This window comes from Nyctereutes procyonoides, unplaced genomic scaffold (assembly GCF_905146905.1).
Source record: "Nyctereutes procyonoides isolate TBG_1078 unplaced genomic scaffold, NYPRO_anot_genome, whole genome shotgun sequence".
Classification (NCBI taxonomy): Eukaryota; Metazoa; Chordata; class Mammalia; order Carnivora; family Canidae; genus Nyctereutes; species Nyctereutes procyonoides.
In genome coordinates, this window is record NW_026575126.1 from 38,273,945 (window position 1) to 38,290,764 (window position 16,820).

Genomic DNA, 16,820 nt, shown 5'->3' on the forward strand with positions numbered 1-16,820 from the left:
GTGAGGTCCCGTGGACTAAACATGTCCCAAATCGGTGGATCCCCTAAGTACCAGGTACTCTGACGGCCCCGCAGGATGGGCCAAGGTAAGGCCGGTGCAGAGACCCAGGCCACCTTGGACAGCAGCCCCCGCTCCCCGTCTCTCCCAGGCCCCCCAGCACCACCAGGAGCCCCTTGTTAATGCAGACGGCGGCCCCTATCCCGACTTCTGGAACCAGCAGGCCGGCGCCGCAGCGAGGTGCTTCCCCGAGCTCTCGGGTGGACAGGGGGGTGGACAGGGCTCGCGTGTCAGAGGCGGGGAGGGAGGGGTGCTGGGGAGCGCAGCGGGCGGGGGGCGCCCAGGCCTGGGGTCGGGGGACGCGGGGCGTCCTGGGGCGATGCCCGCCGCACCCCTCGCCCCGGGGACAGTGGACCCAGGGGGCCGGGAGGCCGGGTCAGCCCTTCCAGGAGCGTCTGCCCTGCCGCCCGGCGGGCCCTGCTGGGGGTCGGCGACTTGGGCTTCTCGAGGGCCCAGAGCGGGGGCGGGGGTCCTGACCCTGCGGGACCCGCTCGGGGCTCCGCGCCCCCCGGTGTCGCGGGAGGGGCGGGAGGAGGGGCGGGAGGGAGGGGAGGGCTGGGGAGGGGCTCGCGGCCAGGCCCCGCCCCCGGCGCCCAGGCTTTGGCGCGGCAGCTGAGCGCGGTGCGGGGCGTCGCCGGAGCAGGTGCGGAGCGCGGAGTCCCCGAGCCCCGGGCCCCGCGCCCCCGGCCCCACCCCGGTAAGTGCGCGGGTCCCGACGGCCCCAGTCCGGCGCATGCCATGGGGGACCCCGAGGGGCGCGGGGAGGCCCCCCAGGAGGAGGGCGGCGGGGGCGGGGAAGACGCGCCCTCGGCTCCGGGGAAACTGAGGCCGGCGCGCGCCCGGAGGGTCGGGGCAGCAGGACGCCCCCCGACCGGCGCCCCCTCCCCGCGGAGCCCGCAGGGCGGTCGGGCCGAGACTCCGAACTGCCCGCTGGGGCGGGGAGATGCCCCCGCGCCGCGTCCCTCCCGCCCCGGGGCCCTCGTCTCCACCACATCCCACTCGCACCGCTTCCAATCCGCCCTCGGGCCACGGCTCACCGGGGAGGGAAAGGCCTCGACGGGCGCAGGGCCGGGCTCCCGCGGGCAGCACCGGGAGGGAGGGACAGGAGGGAGGGACGTCGCGGTGGAGACAGGTGAGTAGAGACCCTGGGGAGCCCGGGAGGAACGTGGGGCGAGGGCTCGCTCCTCATGCGTTCCTTCTAGAAGCATCTGGGCAGCGCTTTACACTGGGTCCCAGGCGACCGTCTAGGGCTTTAGGTCCAAGTGTGGAGCTGCTTAAAATGCGCATTCCCAGGCCCTCCCCAGGGACCGGGCTCCCACTGGATCTCGGGGAGCAGCATTTGTAATGCACGCTGCTGCGGCTGCTGCGTTCCCTGCTGGGGAGCACTGTCTAGGGAGTCAAAGGGAGCAGAGCTGCGGGAAGTGAAGGGGGGGCGGAGGGAGCTGGGCAGGGGAGAGATGGCCAAGAGGGTGACCTGGGGACCCGCACGTGGACCAGACATCCTGCCACTCCGCCTCCACACACAGGGGAGCACCAGTGGACCCCTCCCCCCAAGTCGCCAGGGACCACATTTTGGTAAGAAGGGAGCTGTGCTCTGATGTGCTCATCAGCAAGGTGTTTGTTCACCATGCGGGTGGCCCCAGCAGCTCAGTCCAGCTGCCCCCAGATCCACCTGCTGTGGGGCCAGCTCAGCCCCAGGTGGGCCAGCAGGAGACACCGAGGCTTAGAGCCCCGGCTCCAGGCAGGTTACACCAGCTCCCCCCACCCCCGGTGTGAAATGCAACCCCGATATCCACTCTGAAGAATTGCCACTTCCCATTCCCCCTGAACCTTGGGGACAGCCAGGGGACGGGGTGGACCTGTTCATCTTGGCTCGGTCCTGGTGCCAGGGTGGCCGAAGCTCTTTGGCCAGCCTCGCTTTGTTCTCTGGACAAATGGGAGCTGCAGTTCTGGGCCTGGTGGCCAAGCGTGAGCAAGGATGCGGGCGCCTCTTGCTCTGCGCCGCTGCCCAGGCCCAGGAGGGACGGGGACGGGGGAGTTCCCTTGGGGACCATCCCACGGACGGAGGGCCCCTGCCGCCATCACGTGCTTCCTGGGGGTCAGCTGTGCACCCACTGCTGGTGCGGCTCTGGGTCAGGTGCGGGCGGGTTCCCAGCGCCCAGGCCGTGGGTGCAGAAATATCAGTAGCCAAGCAGTGGAGGGTTTCCAGGGAAACGAGAGGAGTGTCTGGGCACCCCGGGATGAGCCACCTCTCCGACACCTGTGCCCAGACGCCACTTGTGCCCCCCCCGCCCCCCCCCCCCTCCCGTCCAGTCAGCCGGCTGAGGGAGGGAGCTCTGCGGGGTGGGGGGCGCCTTGACTCCAGAACTCAGGAGGTGCCAGGACCTAGAGCTTGGACGCCGTCATCAGAGGCCGCCTTCATCCCCGGCCACCTGCTGGCTCTGTGTCCCTGAGTAAGCTCCAAAGTCCGGGGCCTCAGTTTCTCCTTGTGAGTGACGTGAACAGCAGCACCCCCTTTCTGGGGCTGATATATCAGGGGAGGTGGCTCCCCCTCTGTCTTGAGCATTTTATTCTCACAGCCACCCCATCTCTGCGGCTCAGGCCGCTTGCTCCTGCGTCATGTTTGTCTCTGGGACCATGAGCCCCTGTAGTCCCTGTCACTCAGCCAACGCAATTGGCGGTTGCCCTGGCAACAGCTCAAGCAGTGGCTGCTCCCCTGGCTTTAGGGGGCCGCGGGGGTAGCAGCCGCCTCCCCACAGCTAGAGAAGGGAAGGGAGGCCTGATGCCCGGCCCCCTGGAACCTCACTGCTGATGGTAGGGGCGACAGCTTCTAGGCCTACCTGGCCACCTGCGGCACCCTCCTCCGCAGGCCCCCCATCTTTGCAGGGAGGCTCCCAGGGGCAGACAGTGGCCAGTCTGAGGGAGGCGGGGCCTCGTTTCAGGGTGTGAGCCAGCTGCCCGTCTGTCCCCAGCTCTTGGGTCTGGTCAGGTGAGCCCCTCTGAGCCCACCATTCCCCGGGGCCCCATAGGGCTAAGGTTGGAGCATCAGGAACCAGGTGCTGTCTGTGGGGTGGCCTGAGCTGGTCAGGGGTACAGAGCAGGGATGGCAGCCCCGGGGCCACTGAAAGACAGACAGACAACTGGGAGACCTGCAGGCTGCGGGCATGGTCCATGGACAGTGGGCATGGCCTGGGTCTAACCTGGCTCTGCCCCTGCCGACTTCCCCATGACATCCGGGGCAGGTACAGTTGGACCCAAGTGAGTCCCCATTTCCTACACCGTCAAGTGAAACGATGTCCCCTGCGCGGGCTGTGCCTGGCCTAGAGGTACCCTCCGTGATGGGCAAGTGAGCACCGCCGAGGGGGCCAGGGTGGCCAGTCCAAAGGCTCTGTGGTACACCTGGGGAGGGTGATGTGTCCTGTACGCCAGAGGCTGGCTGCCAAGCCTGGGGCAGGGCGGCCTAGGGGTAGGCACCAAGTGGCAAAGTCAGCGTGGCGAGGGGGTCGGCCCTGATGGCTTCCCACGGGGGCACAGGGAGACCACCCTGGGGCTTTGGGGGAGGCACAGGCTGTTGCCCGACCCAGGGGAGTGGTGGGTGCCTGGGCCGGGCAGTGCCGTGAGGAGGACGGCTCGCAGCAGCTTAGCTGTCCCCCGCCCTTCCTCCTGGGGTCTGCAAGGGACCCTGAGGCCCCCCGGAGGTGTGCAGGCATAACGGGGAGTTGGCCTTCCTCCCTGGTGCAGGTGGGCAGGGCCAGGAGAGACTGGGCAGTGACACTCCTCAGGGCAGTCCCATGAGCTGTCCCCCATTCCTTGGAGAGGCTCCCCTGAGGTCACCGGCTTAGCTCCTCCCCGGGCTGCAGCTGTGCAGTCCACGCCTGTTCACACGGAGCAGAGGGGCCAGGCCTGAGCTGGCCTCAGGAGGCCCCCCGACAAGGCCCCGCTCTGTCCCTGCCGCAAGGACACCACTGTGGCTCGGTTTCCATGGCGACGTGGGGCAGTTTCACAGACGGGGAGGGAGACGGAGTGGTGGCCCTGCACCCCAAACTTCTTGAAGGGGCAGGATTTGCAGCACATTTTCATTTCTACTGGATACAGGGAGTGTGCTCTTCTCTGCAGGGTGGGCCCAGGAGAGAGGATGGGGCGTTGCCCCTGGCCGTGCTTGGTGGGCAAGGACCCCCAGGGACCCTCCGTGCTGTCCACTCAGGGTCCCGGGATCCCCGGGCAGGTCCCAGGCACAGTGGCCTCTTCTTGCCCCAGCTCCTCTGCAGGACAAGGACTCCAGGGTCCCGGGGAGAGCTTTGCCTGCCCTGGCTCCAGAAGGGACCATACAGGCTAAGTGACCCGGGCACCACTCCCCCACGACTCTGTCCCCTTATCAAAGCCCCCAGGAGACACAGGCACCTGCTGTGGCACAGCCAGGGGTCCCAGTCCTGGCTGGGTGGCAGGGGGGAGTGTGGCCCTGGGCGCAGCGGGATCCAGCAGCTCCCAGTGACGGAGCGCAGACTGGACTGTACTGTCACCTCTCTCAGCCCCGTCTCGTCCCCAAAGCGACCCTGCAAGGATGCCCCATTGTGCAGATGGGTGTGAAGACTTAGACCAAGGGACCGGCCCCAGGTCAGCAGCATGAGTGCCTGTGGCCCCCTGGGTGCCCAGCACCGTCCAGCTTGGGGACTGAGCTCCAGGCCCCCCCCACCCCCGCTCAGGTGTGCCCAGCAGCCCCCATTCCCGCAGGTGTGCCCTCCTGCTCCACGGGCAGTGCAGTCGGGAGGCTGTGCCCGGCTGCCAGGACCCCGCTGCTGTGGGCTCCCGGCTGATTCTGTCATTGCTGGATGTGCAGCACACGTGGTGACCGGGGACGGCGCGGCAGCACGGCCGGGCCGGGGGGCCACAGCGTGCACTCTGCCCACAGGTCCCCACCATGACGACGTTGCTGGAGATCAAGAGCAGCGTGCTCAGGCAGGTGCAGGTGTGCCCGTCCTTCCGGCGGAGGCCCGAGGGAGAGCCAGGGAGCACCGGCACCGACCCCCAGGAGCCTGCCGCAGGGGCTTGGTGGGTGCCCCACGCCTGACCGGTGCCATCACATGCACCCAGCCTCCCTTCTCTCACTGCACCCCTCTCCTGCTGCCCCAGCACGGCCCCCCAGGGGAGCCTGGGGGGGTCTGAGCCCCAGGCCCGGTGGGAGGGCACCCTCCCCAGACGGAGGAGGCCCAGGCAATCGCCTCAAGGTGTGCGGGCGGGGGCTGGTCCTGGCCGGGGGGCAGGAGCATGCTGTGAGTGGTGGGGTTCCCTGACCTCAGCCTGGCCTGTCCCTGCAGGAAACCCGGTGATGGTGTGGAGTTCTTCACGCAGATGCGCCTCATCCTCAAGAAGGGGGAAGGCCGACAGGGCCTGCCGTGCCCCGAGGTGAGGGCAGCTCAGAGTTCAGCCTTCCGCCACCCCCCTGGACAGCCGGCCTCCAGCCCTCACACTAGGCTCCCTCCCTCCCTGGAGTCCTCCCTGCAGGAGGCCCTCACCCACGTGCCCCTCGCAGGTCCTGTTGCGCAGTGGGGCACCAGCCCCTGCTGAGCCTGTGGACCCCAACCGTGGCCTGAGAGTCCTAACCCAGGAGGAGGTAAGGTGGCCCGGGGTCTGGCCCCACAGAGAGTCTGTGAGCACCTACTGTGTGCCAGGCCTGGGTTCTGGGGACAGGTGCACAGCAAAGGTGGCAGGGGTGAGAGGGCCAGGGGCCCTAGAAGCGAGTAAGGAGCAGAAGTCAGGGGTTGAACCCATGGAGGGCCCAGCAGGTGCAAAGGTCGATGCTGGGACTGGGCTCTGCCAGTGGGGGCTGGGATGCAGGAGAGCCTGGACCCCTCTGAGAGCCCCTCAGGGCCCAGGGCTGAGGGACACAGGGTGTGCTCCCCCCACCCCCCCTCGCAGGTGGAGATGCTGTACGAGGAAGCCTTATACACAGTGCTTTACCGTGCGGGGACCATGGGCCCCGACCAGGTGGATGACCAGGAGACCCTACTGGGCTACCTGCAGCAGGTGAGTCCCACTGCTCCACCCTCCCTGCTGGCCTGGCCCCGCCCTGCTCTGGGGAGCAGAGACCACTGTCGTCCCAACCCTTTCCTCTCTGCCTGGTGACATCACCATCACCCAAATAACACAGGTCGGCCCCGCCGTGGGCACACCCATGCCCACACACGGGTGTGCACAGGCAGGCATACACATAGGACTGACAGGTGTGCCTAGAAGGATAGACCGAGGGACAGACACATGGACACACAGGGAAGGGTACGAAGGACAAACTGACCCACGGGCGAGTATTTCTTTCCCCTGCCCCCGTGTGTTTCCTGTGCTCCGTGAGGCTCCCTGGACATTGGCCAGCCCCACTCTGGGAGCACCTGGGCCCTCACACTGGCCCACCGTCCACAGGTGTTTGGTACCAGCCCCGAGGAGCATGCCGAGGCCATTGAGCATGTGAAGAAGGCCAAGGTGAGGCTGCCGCCCAGTGCAGGCAGATGCCGGCCAGCCCGGTGGAGAGGACACCGCGGGGCCAGGGCATGGCCACACGGAGCCTCCCCCACGAGGCCCCTCGGCCCCCTCTGTCCACAGGCCCCCACATATGCCCTGAAAGTCTCCGTCGTGCGTGCCAAGAACCTGCTGGCCAAAGACCCCAATGGTGAGTGGAGACCAGCCCGGAGCTTGGCTGTATCCAGGCCTGGTGTCTGTGGAGGGCCGGGGAGGCCTGGGGCCGGGCGCTGAGCCACCCACCGTGTCTTAGGCTTCAGTGACCCATACTGCATGCTGGGCATCCTGCCGGCCTCAGGCGCCCCCCAGGAGCCGGGTTCGCACAAGGAGCAGCGCTTCAGCTTCCGCAAAGGCAGTAAGCGGGGAGGGCCCCTGCCGGCCAAGTGCATCCAGGTCACCGAGGTCAAGAGCAGCACCCTGAACCCTGTGTGGAAGGAGAACTTCCTCTTGTAAGACCCCTCTTCCAGATGGGGGCGGCGTGGGGGCAGGGGGCTGCGTGCTGCACCAGGACGTACCTGGTCGTACCCGAGCGGGGCTGGTCACAGGACCACTTTCTAGAGGACAGAACAGCCTCAGAGAGGCGCCAGGCCCGGTGGCCACAGTCAGGCTTCAAATCCAGGCAGCCTGTCTCACAGCTGGAGCTCATGGACCCTTTCCTGCAGCTCCCGAAATGGTCCCTCCCCGAGCCCTGGGCAGAGGAGCGTCCGGCCCCTCTGGCTATCTCTCTGTTTTCCTTACAGTGAGATCGAGGATGTGAGCATGGACCAGCTACACCTGGACATCTGGTATAGGCCCCTGGGCCCTGCAGGGCCGAGGGTGTGGGTGCACCTGGTCTGGGGGGTGGGGGTGGGAGGGGACATTCGGGGCCCAGCCAGGCTCCACACAAGCCAGGTTTGCCCCCTGCCCCCCAGGGACCATGATGATGATGTGTCCCTGGTGGAAGCATGCAGGAAGCTGAACGAAGTCATCGGCCTGAAGGGCATGAGCAGGTATGACGGTGGGACCCTTGTGTCCCCCAGACACCGTGCCTGCAGCTTGGCTACATGGGCCAGCCGGTGGTGGCTCCCCAGGGACCATAGGTGGAAACCCACTGCTTCGCCCAGGTATTTCAAACAGATTGTCAAGTCGGCCCGTGCCAATGGGACAGCAGGATCCACGGACGACCACACGGATGACTTCCTGGGGTGTCTCAACATACCCATCCGGGTGAGTGGGGGCCAGGGCTGCAGTCACAGAGCGCTCACCCTGCGGGGATGCCCCTGGTGGCTAGGTCCTGTGCCCCAGGCATCCGCCATCCTTCCTGGGCCCGGTGGGGCTGTGTGCTCAGGGGTCAGGGAAGGACCGGCCTCCTGGGGCCTCCTGTGTCCAGGCACCCCCCCACCCCGCCCAACGGCCGACTGTGTGCTGCGGGCAGGGTGGGAAGCAGAAGTCTGTGTGGTCTCCTTGGTCCCACAGAGAGTCTGGGGGGGGAAGGACTGCCAGTGTGAACACCCTCCCCTCAGGAGGTGCCGGTGGCGGGTGAAGACCGCTGGTTCAAGCTGGAACCCCGCTCCAGCGCTTCCCGGGTGCAGGGAGACTGCCAGCTGGTCCTCAAGCTGATCACCACACAGGTGGGGAGCTGTGGGGTCCCCTGCCCTGCGGCCGCCTGCACCCCTGCCAGGGGCTCCGGCAGGGCTGTTGAAGGGCGGGCCTGCATTCCAGAGGGACACGGCCATGAGCCGGCGCGGGCGCTCGGGCTTCCTGTCCTACATGCTGCTGCTCTGCCGGCTGCTGCAGTTCGAGCACCGACCCGAGGAGGTAGCCGCACCCTCGGGATCGGGGTGGTGACCTGGCGCCTGGGGGGTGGGGGAGAGCCGGGGAGGCTAGGCACGCGGGCGGGAGGGCATGGCGGCTCCTCCCTCCACCCACGCCCCCCCACCCCCGCCTCCAGCGCAACTTGAGCAGCTGGCGCGGAGAGTTCAGCGGGCCCGCGGCCACCGTGCTCTGCCTCCACGGCGCGCAGAGCAACCTGTCTGCGCTGCAGCTGGCGGTGCTGTGAGTGGGCGGGGCCTCGCGGTGGGGGCGGGGCCGTGAGTGGGCGGGCCTCGCGGCGAGGGGCGGGGCGCCCGACGGCGAGCGCGGGCGGGAGGGGCGGGGCCGGGAGTGGCAGCAGCTGAGGAGGCGGAGCTGGCGGGGAAGGGGCGTGGCCTGCGGTGGGCGGGGCAGAGGGGCTGGCAGGGAAGGGGTGCTTTGAGTGGGGGAGGCAGGAACGGGGGCGGTGCTGGGGGCGGCGCCGGGAGGGGATGGCCCGAGGGCACGAGGGGGTCCCCGCCCCAACCGCTCCTGACCGTGGGCGGGGCTGGCCCCCACAGGCACTGGGAGGTGAGCAGCCGCCACCATCAGACCTGCACGCTGGACTACGGCTACCTGCTAGGGCTGCTGGAGGACATGCAGGCACACTGGGAGGAGGCGTCCTCCCTGCCCCAAGAGCAGGTGAGCTCGCCCGGGCTGGCGGGAAGTGCGCTTCCGGGAGGGTGAGTCGGTGGGCACACAGGGCGGGGTCCCGGTGTCGTGGGCTGCGCGGCCTATGCTGAGATAGGGCATGTGCTGGGATCCCAGGAGGCGGAGGTCGTGGCCTGCACTTGGGGGAGGGACCCAGGGAGTGGGCGCTGGCTGGGGGGGACCAGTGGTGCAAAGGCCCTGAGGCTGTGTGTGGGAGAAAGTAGCAGGGCCAGGCCCGCAGATGGCTGCGGGAGCCCCCCTCCCCGCACCCCGTGGGGAGGGCGGTGAGGGTCAGCTCTGACGCCGGGTACCCGCAGGAGAAGAGCCTGGCTGACAGCTTCTCTGCCTTCTGCGAGTTTGGGCTGCGGCTGCTGCGCCAGCTCCGAGACTACTTCCCAGCCACCAACAGCACCGCCGTCTACCGCCTGGAGCTGCTGCTGAAGTGGGTGTAGCCGGTGGTGCCCGGGGTGGGGGGGACCGGGTGGGCGGCCCACGGTCAGCGGGCGGCCCCTGTGCAGGTGTCTCAGCAAGATGCAGGTCTTCCAGCCGTCCTTCGAAATCTGCCCCTTTGAGGCGGAGCTGAACATGGACATCGCTGCTGCTCTGAAGGTGTGTGCTGGCAGGTGTGGGCCAGGTGCTGCCCCTACCCTGGCCCTGCTCTGGGCCAGCTCTAGCACCTGCTGCCCTGTTGGCCTCCCACACCCACTGCGCGGCCTCACTGGCTTGTCTTGCAGAGAGGCAACCACGAGTGGTATGACAGGCTCCTGAACACCAAGAGTCCTCGTGAGCAGGTGCCGCTCAGGGAGGGCATGGCTGCAGGGGGAGCAGGGGATCGCACGTGGCTGTAGACCGGAAGGTCAGTGTGACCCGGGCCTTCCTCACAGCCGGGGCCCCAGCGCCTCGCCGGCCTGGTGGAGCTGGCTGACGCCGTCTACGAGGACCTGCAGGCCTGCTATGGCATCTACGCCAGCCTCTTCCACAGGTGGGGCCCAGGGCGCTCGCTGCCGTTCCTGCCCTGACCCGTCGGTGGTGCCGCCAGGTCACGGGTGGGGTGAGCAGGTGTGTGGAATTTGTTCCTGCAGCATTGTGGAGATCGACTTCTTCACCCTCACCTTCCGGCAGCTGGAGCGTCTGGTGAGGAGGGGGAGCGGGGAAGAGCTGCCAGGCTGGGCAGGTGCCTGGGTCTCCCTGACGCTGGCAGCCTGAATCCACCGTCCTGAGCAGGTGGCCGAGGAGGCATGGGTGCTGACGGAGGAGCTGAGCCCCAAGATGAGCCTGGAGGTGGCCTCGGGGCTCTTCGAGCTGTACCTGACCCTGGCAGACATTCAGTGCTTCTGGAGCAGCATCCCCGGCCGGTGGGTGCCCTGCCACAACCTGTCCTCTCCCCACCCTGCCCCCGTCAGTCTCCTTTCTCTATCTGCCCCCAGACCTGTCCCCACTCCTGCTTGTCCCCCTGCCCCAGCTGTCCTGAAGCCTCCTCTAGGAGGTCTCTGGGACGGGATCCCGAGGGCCCCTTGAGGGAGGCTCTCCAGCTGCCCCTTTAGGCCGGGAACCGGGACATGCTGGCTCAAGGTGTTTGGATCAGGGCAAGCTCTGACAGGCTTCCTGCTGCAGTGACAGCCGCTCCCTTGCTCTGGCCGGCATCCATGCCCCCTTCCTGCCCGCCGTGAAGCTCTGGCTGCAGGTGCTGCGAGACCAGTCCAGGTGGAGACTTCAGGGAGCTGTGGATGTGGACACAGTGAGTGAGCACCCGGGCCCGAGAGTGCCGGGCTCAGCCAGGGCTGTCCTGCAACCAGGCCTCCTCTCGCCTTAGCTGGAGCCCATGGATGTCTCCTCCAAGCACAGCAGCTCCGCGGCCACTGCTAGCCTCTGCTTCAGTCACATCCAGGAGCTGTGGGCCCGCCTGGCGTGGCCAGACCCTGTGCAGGCCCAGGCGCTGGGGACCCAGCTCAGCCAGGTGTGTCGCTGTGGGTTGGGGAGCACAGTCTGGGAGGAGACAGGAGTCTGGAGGGGCAGCAGGACCAGGGGCTACAGTCCACAGGTCCAGAGCCCTTGTGTCCCCTCTAGGACCTGTGCGAGGCCACCCTCTTCTACACTGAGCTGTTGCGGAAGAAGGTGGACACTCAGCCTGGGCCCGCAGGCGAGGCAGTGAGCGAGCCGGTGAGCAGGCCGGTGGGCAGGCCTGTGGGCAGGAGGCCGGGGCAGGGCCAGTGAGGCCAGTGGTGCCGCCCGCCCACACCTGGCACGCCTCCCCAGCTCTGTGTGGTCCTCAATAATGTGGAGCTCCTCCGCAAGGCCGCGGGGCAAGTGCTGCGCGCGCTGGTGTGGCCGGAGGCACCCTCGGCGCTGGAGGGCGGCCTCCCACGCCCTTTGCTCAGCTGTACACAGGCCCTGGACGAGGACCTGCAGCAGGAGGTTCACACCGTGACAGCACACCTGACCTCCAAGGTGGGCAGCAGGCGGGAGGTTACTGGGCTGCCCCAGCGCCGCCCCCGGTGCTGAGCGCTGCCCTCCGCAGATGGTGGCCGACATCAGGAAGTATGTGCAGCACATCAGCCTGTCGCCCGACTCCATCCAGAATGAGGAGGTGGGTGCCTGGCTGGCTGAGGGCTGGGGTGCGCGGGTGGGGGTGTGGGGGCCCCAGGGGCGGTGTGGCTGAGGACGCTGCCCGCAGGCCGTGGCCCCGCTCCTGAAGTACCTGGACGAGAAGCTGGCCCTGCTGAATGCCTCGCTGGTGAAGGAGAACCTGAGCAGGTAGGCCGCGGGGCGGGGGGGAGGGTGCGGCCTGGGGTCCAGCCACACATGCCTGGCGTCCCTTCCAGGGTGCTGGAGGCCCTCTGGGAGCTGCTCCTGCAGACCATCCTGCAGGCACTGGGCGCCAACCTCGACGTCTCCACCGACTTCTACGGCCGCTTCCACTTCACGCTGGAGGTAGGGCTGCACGAGGAGCCTCCGCTGCACCTCAGCCCGGCCCCGAGCTCCCCGAGCTGCCTGTGCCCACTGCCCCGCGTGGCCGGGCCCTCCCACCTGAGCTGCTCCCCTGGGGTTCCAGCAGCCCAGCACTTCCTCTGCCAGCCGCCTCTCAGGACAGTCAACTGGCCCCGGGCACTGGCCTCTCCCCCAGCTCCCGGGCTCCTGAGGTGTGGCACCCAAGCGCACCTGCCCAGCCCGCTAGCCCCAGCCCCGCCCTGCCTCTGACGTCCCTCCCTTCTTGCCCTGCCTCAGGCCCTGGTGAATTTTTTCCACGCTGAGGGGCAGGGTCTGCCCCTGGAGAGCCTGAGGGATGGAAGCTACAAGGTGAGGCCTGGCCTGGGGGAGGGAGCGGGCGGTGTGCACCTGGGGGCCCGCGTTCAGCACCTGGTGGGCTCCGCAGAGACTGGAGGAGGAGCTGCGCCTGCACCAGTGCTCCACCCGCGAGTGCATCGAGCAGTACTACCTGGACAAGCTCAAGCAGGTACGGTGCCCAGCCCGGCATGCAGCCTCTCCCCCAGAGTCCCCAAGCCCCGGGTCACCGGCCTGAGCCCTTCCACAGAGGTCGCTGGAGCAGAAACGGTTCGGGCGCCTGAGCGTTCGCTGTCACTACGAGGCAGCAGAGCAGAGGCTGGTGGTGGAGGTGCTGCACGCGGCAGACCTGCCCGCCCTGGACGCCAACGGTGAGGGGCTGAGGTGCCGATGGGGACCCGCACCGCGCTGCTGGGTGAGTGCTCACGGGCTGCTCGCGGTCGTGCCCCTCAGGCCTGAGCGACCCCTTTGTGATCGTGGAGCTGGGCCCGCCACACCTCTTCCCGCTGGTCCGCAGCCAGAGGACGCAGGTCAAGAGCCGGACGCTGCACCCCGTGTATGATGAGCTCTTCTACTTGTGAGTGACCCTCCCATCAGCCTGTCCACGTGCCCGAGTGGGGCGCAGGGCTCCAAGTGACTGCCCTTTGCCCGCAGCTCTGTGCCGGCAGAGGCGTGCCGCCGCCGCGGTGCCTGCGTGCTGTTCACGGTCATGGACCATGACTGGCTGTCCACCAACGACTTCGCAGGGGAGGCGGCCCTCGGCCTGGGCAGTATTGGTGGCATCGTGCGGCCCCAGGTGGGAGGGAACACAAGGGCCAGGCAGCCTGTTACCCTGCACCTGCGGCGGCCCAGAGCCCAGGGTGAGTGAGGGTCCAGGGGGTGGTGGGTTTGATGGGGTGCGGTCTCACCTTGGCCCTGCCCCTCCTGCCCACAGTGAGGTCCGCGCTGAGGATGCTGGAGGGCCGCAGCAGCAAAGAGGCGCAGGAATTTGTCAAGAGACTCAAGGAGCTGGAGAAGTGCATGGAGGGGGACCCCTGAGGCCTCCCAAGCCCCCGAGCTGCCCCCGTCCTGCCTTGTGGGCAGCTCTGCGCAGCCAGGGCTCCTTCCCTGACCCCGCCATGTCGTGTGCATGCTGTGGCTGGCCCTCTAGCTCCTTTCTGCCCTGGCTGTGTCTGCGTGGTGTGTACCGTGAACCCCTTGCTACCAGCAGCACCCCCACTCTGGGTCTGGGAGCTCACTCGGTGGGGCCTGGCCAGCAGCTGTCCCCCTGGATGCAGAGCAGAGCACGCCCGGCCACCAGGTGAGCTTCCCCATCGGCTCCCCTGGCAGGCAGGCATGGGGCTTAGAACAGGGCTGTCAGCGGGGTGGCTCTGCTCCCCAGGAGCCATTAGGCCAAGTCTGGAGGCATTTTTGGAGCTCAGAACCACAGGCTGGAGGGAGTGCTAGTGGCACTGACAGTGAGACCAGGGATGCTGCTGGAGGTCCTGCAGTTACGGACATGGCAACCTCTCCTCAGCAAAGAACGGGCCATTCCCCAATGTTCCTGGTGCCCCTGCACAGAGCCCACCTGGAGGAAGCTCTGTCTTCTCTTTCTGGGCTGGGGCGTGTGGCAGGGCCCATAAGGCCAAGAGCCAGGAAGGTGGGGTTTGAGTCTGGACAAGCTTTGGCAGGAAACAGCTCCCAGTGGCCCTGGCAGAGGGGAAGTTGGGCACCCCGATGCCTTCACCAGAGGGTATACAGACATGTTTGCTAAGAACTGCATAGGTCCCCACCTCCTCGGCCCGAGAGAGGGTCCCGTGGCATCACCGTGAGGCTGGGGACATGACGCAAAGTTGATGGGTCAGTGTAAACTCTGTGCTGGCCACACAGCTCTCCAGCGTGTTCTCCTTCTGTGTCCACATACACATGCCCGCGCAGGACCTGCTCCACGCCTGGCACCCCCACAGTCCAGACCCTCCCCAGGCAGGGCCTGCCTCACTAGAGACTGAGCGTCGTCCCCTCCTCCCCCAATTCCCTGGCCAAGTGCAAAGAAACAAGCTCACACGGGATGTCCTTGGCCTGCAGCTTCACTGGGCAGGCTCGGCAGCCCCAGAGCACAGCCGTGTCAGAAGCATGGGGATAGAGTCCAGTGCCACGAGGGCTGAGGCTGCCAGGCCTGTGTCCCCACGAGTCCTGCTGTATCTTGAGTTCCTTATCGCTCCGTCGTGAAGAAATACACGTGTCTGCAAACTTCAGTCTCTCTGCCATTTCTTGATTCCTTTCCAAACGTCTGGGGGGGCCCCGGCCTCTGCCCCTTGCTCCAGAGGATCCTCCTCCTCGGGGCAGCTGCTGCTCTCTCCTCTGTCCTTGGCATCAGGTCCCCGCTCCTCGGACTCATCCTCACTGTCGCTGTCACCACTGTCTGGGAGCAGCCTGGAAGGGAGAGGTGTGTTCGCCAAGGGCGTCATCCCAGGCACACTCCCTCACAGGAGCCCCCACCTGAGGGCAGATTCTTCTATTCCCTGTGTTCTCAAAACCAACAGCTCTCCTCTCCAGTGGGACGTTCACATTCCCTTTCCCAGTCACAAAACCCTTGTTGTGTTTAGGGACCCGCCCCTCCTCCTCACCCCCAACATCTGCAGGAAGGGCTGAGGCCAGGGGCAGCGGAGAGCCCTGGGTCTGAGCTGTCTCAAGACCGGGAAGCCCAAGGACCTACCGAGTGCCAGCCACTGGCCTGTTGGGGTTTGCAAACTCCCGCCCAGAATCCACGTCAAAAGGATCTGGAGAGAGGAAGCACGTGAGAAAGGGACCTGTGAGTGAGCTCAGAGCAGGACCAGCCTCCCACAGCCCCGGCTTCTCCATAGGAGGTGCTGTGCCTGGAGGGGCCTGGCTCCCAACCAGGGGGCTTGTGTGCATGCCGGGCCTCACCGATTTCCTCCTCCTCGGGGCGCTCCCTGGCATGGGCCAGGAACTCCTGCTCTGCCTGCAGCACCTCCTCCGGGCCACGGCAGGCCGCATACTTGTCCAGGAGCTGACGGTTCAGGTCCAAGAAGCCCTTGCCCCACTTGAACTTCCGCAGCAAAATGATAGCAAGGTCTGAGAAGCCTAACGGTGAGGAAAGTGGAGACCCAAGGATGCTCACAATCCCTCTCTCATCCTGGGTGCACGCCCAGCACCCCCAAAGCTGTCCCGACATCTGAAACTCCCCATGAGACGCCCTCCTCCTTTCCAGTGAGCCTGCTCACCCGCTTCCGCCGTCCCCTGAGGCCCTCTACCCACGTCTCATGGGGCCGCCTATCTGAGCCTCCACTAGGGCCCTAGGTTCTCTCAGGGCAAGTTGAGGGGTGACAAGTGGGACGGAAACCCTGGCCTTCCCACCGTGACCACCCCACATGCCCTCTAGTTGCTCCGGGGACGGCCAGTAGAGAACACACTGCTGTGTGCGGCGCCATCCCGCTAGCAGGCTCAGCGCTCACCCAGGATGCACAGGGTGGCAGCAAAGGCCTCCACGCAGGACAGCTTGCAGGGCCGGCCATAGTTCACTGGGTTGGCAGCTACCAGGTGCGGCAGCAGCCGCAAGTGGCTCCCACGCATCTTCCCAAACGGTGTCTCATCCAGTCGGGCCCAGGAGCAGTCGATGACAGCGACCCCGCACTGAGCCACCAGCTGCCTGTTAGGAGCAAAGGTCGGCCAGGCTCTGGAGGGGAACCGCGTTCCCTAGGGACCCAACCACATCCTTCCGCCCCGCCCCTCCGCTCCTACCTGTCGGCGCAGGACACGTACTGGGAGCCCACCGGGCTGAGCACGACGCCGCGGAACCTCTGGCCCAGGCGCAGGCAGCGCACCAGGCCCAGGCGGGCCAGCTTGCGGCCAGTGCAGCGCCGAGGGTCGCAGTGGCCCAGCTCCCACATGGCCAGTGGGCAGGGTGGCCGCGCCGGGCCCAAGCCGCCCTCCTCCTCCGCCGTCTCTGGCTCCACGGATGCTGCACCGGAGCGCAGAGGGTACCAGGCCTCAGGGGCAGCTCGCAGGGCCCGCCCGGCCCGCGACCCCGGCCCCCGACGCGACCCCGGCCCCCGACGCGACCCCGGCCCCTGACCTGGCCCGCGATCCCGCCCCCAGCCCTCGACCCCGCCCCGGCCCGCGACCTCGGCCCTCGACCCCGCCCCGGCCCGCGACCTCGGCCCTCGACCCCGCCCCGGCCCGCGACCTCGGCCCTCGACCCCGCCCCCGGCCCGCGACCCAGGGCCCTCGGTCCCGGCCCCCCACCCCGGGCCTCCGCCCCGGCCCCGCCCCCGGTCGTGCCCCACTCACCGCGCAGCGCGGCTCCCACGTCCTCCGCGAAGGCCTCCAGAGAGCGGCCCGCGGGGCGGCGAGCGCACCCTCCGCCGGCGCCCGACCTCCACGCCGCCCTCCTCCGGCCCATGGCGGGCAGCCGAGGCCCGCACGCCCGGCGGCGGGGTCTACGCAGGCGCCGAGCGCCACTTCCGGCCCGGCGGCGCCCACGTGACCGG

At 67.7% G+C, this 16,820-nt stretch overlaps 2 protein-coding genes across 3 annotated transcripts; one reads left to right on the top strand and one right to left on the bottom strand.

Annotated features, from left to right (window-relative positions):
* Positions 1 to 696: 696 nt before the first annotated feature.
* On the top strand, positions 697 to 14,564 carry BAIAP3 (BAI1 associated protein 3). 2 transcript variants are annotated; one of them, XM_055341124.1, is made up of 35 exons: positions 697 to 754; positions 4,967 to 5,106; positions 5,373 to 5,460; positions 5,588 to 5,668; positions 5,974 to 6,081; positions 6,472 to 6,531; positions 6,652 to 6,718; positions 6,821 to 7,016; positions 7,308 to 7,352; positions 7,479 to 7,556; positions 7,671 to 7,773; positions 8,070 to 8,177; positions 8,269 to 8,364; positions 8,498 to 8,601; positions 8,919 to 9,039; positions 9,366 to 9,490; positions 9,567 to 9,657; positions 9,783 to 9,839; positions 9,933 to 10,030; positions 10,131 to 10,182; positions 10,273 to 10,403; positions 10,663 to 10,786; positions 10,862 to 11,005; positions 11,116 to 11,208; positions 11,305 to 11,496; positions 11,567 to 11,635; positions 11,723 to 11,802; positions 11,871 to 11,979; positions 12,274 to 12,345; positions 12,422 to 12,502; positions 12,581 to 12,701; positions 12,784 to 12,907; positions 12,985 to 13,190; positions 13,265 to 13,630; positions 14,395 to 14,564. In XM_055341124.1, the coding sequence occupies exons 2-34, from the start codon at positions 4,976 to 4,978 to the stop codon at positions 13,366 to 13,368; spliced, it is 3,459 nt and encodes a 1,152-aa protein (XP_055197099.1). In that variant the 5' UTR covers positions 697 to 754; positions 4,967 to 4,975; the 3' UTR covers positions 13,369 to 13,630; positions 14,395 to 14,564. The 2 variants fall into 2 exon arrangements, with proteins under 2 accessions (XP_055197099.1, XP_055197098.1); XM_055341123.1 differs by lacking the exon at positions 697 to 754 and adding an exon at positions 4,548 to 4,671.
* Positions 14,171 to 16,772, bottom strand: TSR3 (TSR3 ribosome maturation factor). Its single transcript, XM_055341125.1, has 6 exons — positions 16,621 to 16,772; positions 16,072 to 16,291; positions 15,786 to 15,979; positions 15,238 to 15,414; positions 15,026 to 15,089; positions 14,171 to 14,742 (listed from the first exon to the last, which is right to left on the bottom strand). Exons 1-6 carry the CDS (start codon positions 16,730 to 16,732, stop codon positions 14,562 to 14,564), a joined length of 948 nt encoding a protein of 315 aa, XP_055197100.1. The 5' UTR covers positions 16,733 to 16,772; the 3' UTR covers positions 14,171 to 14,561.
* Between the last annotated feature and the right edge of the window lie 48 nt (positions 16,773 to 16,820).